Source organism: Coregonus lavaretus (assembly GCF_964263955.1).
Source record: "Coregonus lavaretus genome assembly, chromosome: 6".
Lineage (NCBI taxonomy): Eukaryota > Metazoa > Chordata > Actinopteri > Salmoniformes > Salmonidae > Coregonus > Coregonus lavaretus.
This window is the reverse complement of record NC_139993.1, coordinates 13601773-13609272: the sequence shown is the minus strand read 5'-3', so window position 1 is coordinate 13609272 and position 7500 is coordinate 13601773. Positions and strand designations below refer to the sequence as shown.

Below are 7500 nucleotides of genomic sequence, written 5' to 3'. Positions count from 1 at the left end.
AACTGGGAGATCAGCTAGTACACTGTGTCCCTGTCCTCATATTGTTGTTGTTGTTGTTGTTGTTGTTGTTGTTGTTGTTGTTGTTGTTGCACCTGATTTTACTCATTGAGGACTTGCTAATTAGGTGACAGGTTGTTCAGTCAGCTGTGGCTCTCCAGGGCTACAAGAAAAATGGGTATTGTTGGGGGTAGGCTACTCTACCGCTGGAGTTGGGAAACACTGACCTAGTAGGATGAGTCTGTTTAGCTATGGAAGGACGTGTCGTATTGACTGTCATTAATAAACATCACTCTTCTTCTTTCTTCTCTAGACACCACTCGGCCTGACAGTAAGGGGGCCAAGAGGACCTGGGGTGCGGATGGGAGGGGTGGTGATCCCTCTGCAAGCTGGAGCGTTTACAAAATAGTTGTCATCATCCTTATGCCTAATGTGTGTTGCAGCCAAACAGCACACACTGTTTGTGTGACTCCCTGACATTACGCAATGATGTAAGCACATTTGGGAATGTCTTCCATATTGTTGCATAAAGACGACCGTGTGCATAAACTGTGAGACCGAGAGTGGCGTACCTTTACCCACACACACACACCCACACACACACACACACACACACACACAATGAAGGGATTGATTTCCTACGCATACAGAGGTGATAGTGATGTGCCAATATTGTATGGTACCTTTCTTAGCAAACCAATAATAAAGCTTCTTATAATGGAATTATTGTTATGATGTTGATCATTTGTATTGCCGCAGGATAGCCTCAGATGTGTCGTCAAAGAAAGGCCACAGAAAGAGGGCCCGTCTCAACTGTTCATTTCAAAAGGGACAAATTGGGGGGGTGCACTGATGCCTTAAGGGCCCAAGAGCACAGACTGCCACTTTATCATTCAGTGCAGTTGAACATCTCACATTTGACTAGCTTTCATAGGACAACTTATTGTTGCCATAATTGTCTCTTACCTGTACTTACTGGCTGCCGGCCCTCGGTGGAGTATATCGAGGAACAGAGGGTGCCTTTTAGGATAAGGACTAACAAGGTTTTGACTAGGTGGGATACAGCTACGACCGGAAGTGACTTTTCCCTAGCAGTTTAGGCTAATTAGGCTAGAGTGCAGATACTTGACATGTACAGTACAACAACAAATCACAGAGGGCCTGTTACCACACCCTATAGGCTTGAACATCATAATATCACAATATATAATAATACTCATACATAATAATCGAAAATCACCTTTGACTACAGTGACATTGGTAGTAAGTAGGCTACAGTATAATGGATAGCTACCCAACTGGGACAGAAAGTGGAAATTGAAGGGGGACACGCAGTGAGCAAAACTCCTAACGACATAAAAACACAGACACTTCAGTGGAACGCACAGGGCTAGACGGGAAGGAAGACGTGGAGAAGGACTATTGAAGAGGAGATGAAGAACACCGGAAGCATCGAGTGAAGAAATGGGCCCGGAACAGGGTTAGGCCGAGATGCACTGTTGACGCCCTATCCTTCATTTAGGACCTCAAAGAAATGAGTCAACTCCTATAGGGACTATTTTCACTGCCACCTGCTGGACCAGAGGTCATGTGGCCAACACTCTGCTTGAGATCATTAAGAGCTATAAGGAGTCCATCAACTACCTGGTCAGTCAAGTCATATAGGGGGGGATTTCATGGCCACCTGCTGGAGCAGAAGTCATGTTTGCCAACACTGGCCTTAAAATCATTAGGAGCTATAAGGAATAAATCAACTCATCATTCAAGTCATATAGGGAGGGATCTTAGCACCACCTGCTGGATCAGAAGTACCCTTCACTGTAGGCACAAGAGAGCCATCATCTCTCAACCGGTGCAATTTCCATAAGTATGTGGTAATAAAACAAACAACGACAGCTCCTCATATAGGCAGTGGTTTCAAAACTCTAAGCGCGTGTTCAAGTAGAGCACACCAAATCATACATGTACTTGTTCATCACACTGAATCAGTGTTTAATCTAGAAATACATGCCTCGCGTTGCAATACGTGTTCTTGTAAAGTCATTGCTTTCCACAATGCAATGCTCACATCACTTTCCGTGTGATATTGTTGGTCATTTGTTCAAATGTATTTGACTATGACTTCATCCGACTGCTCTGAATTCATAATAACCTCACGGTTTGGTGTTAACCTACCGATTTTCAACTGCTACTGCAGTAATTGCCTACTGCAGATTAGGAACGCTGTCATGAAAATGTATGCTTGGGAAGTGTTGCTCCTGAGTGGCGCAGTGGTCTAAGGCACTGCATCGCAGTGCTAACTGTGCCACTAGAGATCCTGGGTCGAATCCAGGCTCTGTCGCAGCCGGCCGCGACCCGGGAGACTCATGGGCGGCGCACAATTGGCCCAGCAGTCGTCCAGGGTAGGGGAGGGAATGGCCGGCAGGGATGTAGCTCAGTTGATGGCGAGCATGGCGTTTGCAATGCCAGCGTTGTGGGGTCGATTCCCACGGGGGGCCAGTATAAAAAAAAAAGTGTATTCACTAAACTGTAAGTCGCTCTGGATAAGAGCGTCTGCTAAATGACTAAAATGTAAATGTAAGTCTAAAATGAGGGTAACTCCCCTTAAGGTAAATGTCTGTGTTCTGAGTGGCAAAAAAATACTGATTTTTTCATAACATTTAGATATGTGCATACTGCCTGTCCTTAGGCAACCGCATTTAGAAGGGAAAGAAGTGGAACAAATGAATACTTTTCTTGCTCTTCAATCAAAACAAAAGCTTCACAAAGTGGTGCGTTTTGCCCCTAAATGACCCCTGAGGATTAGTGTGTTCTCATTTGTCAGTAATTGACCCTGACATACTCCCTTTAAATGGTACTATTTTAGGCAAACGTATACTGTAATGTACTACTATTATGATGATGACTATTATAATGTCACTTCACGGTAAGTAGAGCGAAATGCTGATATTGACAAGGTCAGAGATGTAAGGTATGTCACAAATGCATCCCCTATACTGTAAACGTGAATCCAAAAGGAAGTTGCTGGGGTCTATTGGATGGAGGGGTGTACTCAACTGTGCCTCAGAGAGAGGCACAGTTGAGTACTCACTCTCTCTCTCTCTCTCTCTTTCACTCTCTCTCTCTCTCTCTCTCACTCTCTCTCTCTCACTCACTCACTCACTCAGTCTCTCAGTCTCAGTCACTCACACTCTCTCTCTCTCATTCACTCACTCACTCACTCACTCACTCACTCACTCACTCTCTCAGTCTCTCTCTCACTCACTCTCTCTCTCTGTCTCTCACTCACTCTCTCACTCACTCACTCTCTCTCACTCACTCACTCTCTCAGTCTCTCAGGCTCACTCACTCACACTCTCTCTCTCTCTCACTCACTCTCTCAGTCTCTCTCTCTCTCTCTCACTCACTCACTCTCTCTCACTCACTCACTCTCTCAGTCTCTCAGGCTCACTCACTCACACTCTCTCTCTCTCTCACTCACTCTCTCAGTCTCTCGCTCTCTCTCTCACTCACTCTCTCTCTCACTCACTCACTCACTCACTCACTCACTCACTCTCGCAGTCTCTCTCTCTCACTCACTCTCTGTCTCTCAGTCTCTCTCACTCACTCACTCTCTCACTCACTCTCTCAGTCTCTCAGTCTCTCAGTCTCTCTCACTCACTCACTCTCTCACTCACTCTCTCAGTCTCTCAGTCTCACTCACTCACACTCTCTCTCTCTCAGTCTCTCTCTCTCTCACTCACTCACTCACTCTCTCTCTCTGTCTCTCACTCACTCTCTCAGTCTCTCTCACTCTCTCACTCACTCTCTGTCTCTCAGTCTCTCTCACTCACTCACTCTCTCACTCTCTCAGTCTCTCAGTCTCTCTCTCACTCACTCTCTCAGTCTCTCAGTCTCTCTCTCTCACTCACCCCCTCACTCACTCTGTCAGTCTCTCTCTCTCTCACTCACTCTCTCTCTCTCACTCACTCACTCTCACTCACTCACTCTCTCAGTCTCTCAGTCTCACTCACTCACACTCTCTCTCTCTCAGTCTCTCTCTCTCTCTCTCTCTCACTCACTCACTCTCTCTCACTCACTCACTCACTCACTCTCTCTCTCTGTCTCTCACTCACTCTCTCAGTCTCTCTCACTCTCTCACTCACTCTCTGTCTCTCAGTCTCTCTCACTCACTCACTCTCTCACTCTCTCAGTCTCTCAGTCTCTCTCTCACTCACTCACTCACTCACTCAGTCTCTCAGTCTCTCTCTCTCACTCACCCCCTCACTCACTCTGTCAGTCTCTCTCTCTCTCACTCACTCTCTCTCTCTCACTCACTCACTCTCACTCACTCACTCTCTCAGTCTCTCAGGCTCACTCACTCACACTCTCTCTCTCTCTCACTCACTCTCTCAGTCTCTCGCTCTCTCTCTCACTCACTCTCTCTCTCACTCACTCACTCAGTCACTCACTCACGCAGTCTCTCTCTCTCACTCACTCTCTCTCTCTGTCTCTCACTCACTCTCTCAGTCTCTCTCACTCTCTCACTCACTCTCTGTCTCTCAGTCTCTCTCACTCACTCACTCTCTCACTCACTCTCTCAGTCTCTCAGTCTCACTCACTCACACTCTCTCTCTCTCAGTCTCTCTCTCTCTCTCTCACTCACTCACTCTCTCTCACTCACTCACTCACTCACTCTCTCAGTCTCTCTCTCTCTCACTCACTCACTCTCTCAGTCTCTCTCTCTCTCTCTCAGTCTCTCAGTGTCTATTTGAGTCGAATCAACGTAATATAATCCTTTTTACGTCTCTATCATCTTTACTCAATGTATTGGACCACATCAACTCAACTTACTCAAGCTTATCTACTCATAAAAACAAGCAAAAAGATCTACTCAATAATATGACGTGTGCCTTTGTTGACTGTAATAGCTTGAGTACATTCCACAAAGTCATTTTTTACAGTGTATCTAAAGACACGTTTGTTGTGGTGATGCACTTTTTCTTTGACGTTGAACTTGCATTGAACAGACAAATCCATTTCGTTACAACCCTTTTGTAGTATGACTTAGGAATATTTGTTGATGATCCTAATGTCTATGCTTGAATAGTGATTGGTTGTTGGTGAAATATTGCTGAGAACCCATCGTTTCCTGGCCTTTTTTCACTATTGAGCAATTTTGAAACATTTGTTTTGCTATTGGATTCATAATGGTGACCTGGGACAAGTAATTAGTGAAAACTAGAGTTTAGCAGTTGCCATTAAAGCGATCGAACCAAGTCATCCTAATAGGCTAGTATTAGCCTAAAGCAGGGATTCCCAAACTCAGGCCACGTTTTGGGAGTTTTTGCCCCAGCACTACACAGCTGATTCAAATAATCAACTCATCATCATCAAGCTGGGAGTATTAGAATCAGCTGTGGAGTGTTAGGGCAAAACGCAAAACGCGCACCCCTTGGGGACCCCAGGACCGCGTTTGGGAAACGCTGGCCTAAAGAGCAAATGACCATGAGGTGCAGTACCCACATTTAACCACAAGATGGCCTCCGTGCTCCACTGTAAAGTTTGGGCCTCTGCATGAGTCTCTCAGCAGCACTGCAACATGGGACTTTCAAAGGAAGTTGGCATGCAATGTTTCTTCTGGACTGCATTCAAGGCAACTAATGACACACAACTAATAGTGTCAATTATTCATCTGAACACAATTCTTGTAACTATTCGGCCTATATTATCACTCGTTTCTTTTCCCCCTCCTTTGTAAAGCATTTTACTGTGCTACTATAGTCCAAAGTAAGTGGATGATGCCAGACGGTTGTATATATATATATATATATATATATATATATATATATATATATATATATATATATATATATACACATACATACACACACACACACACACACACACACACACACATTGAAGCTAGACTTCAGGCAACGAAAAGGTACAATACGTAGCTTTTAGACGTGTTAGTGAACAACATACATGGTGGGTAATGTAGAGGTGCGTGTATACATGGAACAATTGTGCCTTTTTGATGGAAATATGGAGGTGGCTCTTAAAAGAGCCTTTGGGGGATTTTGGAGTTCAGGTCATCCTCATTTATGCGCGCTCTCCGCGAATACGGCGGGCCAGCTGGATGTCCTTGGGCATGATGGTCACCCGCTTGGCGTGGATGGCGCACAGGTTGGTGTCCTCGAACAGGCCGACCAGGTAAGCCTCGCTAGCCTCCTGCAGGGCCATCACAGCGGAACTCTGGAAGCGCAGGTCGGTCTTGAAGTCCTGGGCGATTTCTCGCACCAGGCGCTGGAAGGGCAGCTTGCGGATGAGCAGCTCAGTGGACTTCTGGTAACGACGGATCTCTCTCAGAGCCACGGTGCCGGGCCTGTAACGGTGAGGCTTCTTCACACCGCCGGTGGCCGGGGCACTCTTGCGAGCAGCCTTAGTGGCGAGCTGCTTCCTGGGGGCTTTGCCACCGGTGGATTTGCGAGCGGTTTGCTTGGTTCTGGCCATGGCGCTTCTCTGACAGTCGGGAGTATAGCCTCGAAATGCCTATGTGAAGTTTATAAAGCCGGCAGTGGCGCCTGCTGATTGGACACCATCTCCCCACCACCCCGATTGGCCCGTTGCGCAGGCCTCCTCCGTTGGCCATTGGACGGGAGGCCCGGCCTCTCCAAAATTCAAACTCCCGGTGCGCGCGCGCAATAGGACGCCGCCGGCCCTTTACGCATAATAATAGTCGCCAAAGTCAAGAGTGACATCTTTATAGGCACGTTGTAATCTAATGCTAGCCTGCTATGGCAAACGAGGCCTAGTAGGTGTTGTTGTTCATGGAAGGCCTCATGTGGGCACAGAATGTCGAAATAGTTGTGTATACACCCACTCAATGTGTAGCGGTCATAGAAAGGTACTTTGCGCTTTTGGAGAGCTAGGTGGTTGGCTCTTAAAAGAGCCTTTGGGGGTTGAGTAGTCAAGTTGAAGTCGCAGTAGCGAATTTACTTGGCTTTGACTGCCTTCTCGGTCTTCTTGGGGAGTAGCACTGCCTGGATGTTGGGCAACACACCACCCTGAGCGATGGTCACACCGCCGAGCAGTTTGTTCAGTTCCTCGTCGTTACGGACGGCCAGCTGCAGGTGACGGGGGATGATACGAGTCTTCTTGTTGTCACGGGCAGCGTTGCCGGCCAACTCCAGGATCTCAGCAGTCAGGTACTCGAGCACGGCGGCCAGGTAGACTGGTGCGCCAGCGCCCACACGCTCGGCGTAGTTGCCTTTGCGCAGTAGCCTGTGCACACGGCCCACGGGGAACTGGAGCCCGGCACGGGATGAACGGGTCTTTGCCTTCGCCCTGGCCTTGCCTCCGGTTTTGCCTCTTCCGCTCATATTGGTATCTTGAGAAAGTCACAGAAAGTCTGAATGAGCCGCTCGCCACTTCGAGAGCCGTACTTATACCTCGCCACAAGAGGCAACGATTGGCCACCGGGCCGGTGTGGCCTTATCCAATTGGAGCGAGGGACAGACA

General features: G+C 47.4%; 1 protein-coding gene across 1 annotated transcript; it reads right to left on the bottom strand.

Annotated features, from left to right (window-relative positions):
- Positions 1-6974: 6974 nt before the first annotated feature.
- LOC311130402 (histone H2A) lies at positions 6975-7361 on the bottom strand (the record flags this gene model as incomplete). The annotated part of the gene is made up of 1 exon (XM_084163128.1): positions 6975-7361. The coding sequence occupies one exon, from the start codon at positions 7359-7361 to the stop codon at positions 6975-6977; it is 387 nt and encodes a 128-aa protein (XP_084019254.1).
- Between the last annotated feature and the right edge of the window lie 139 nt (positions 7362-7500).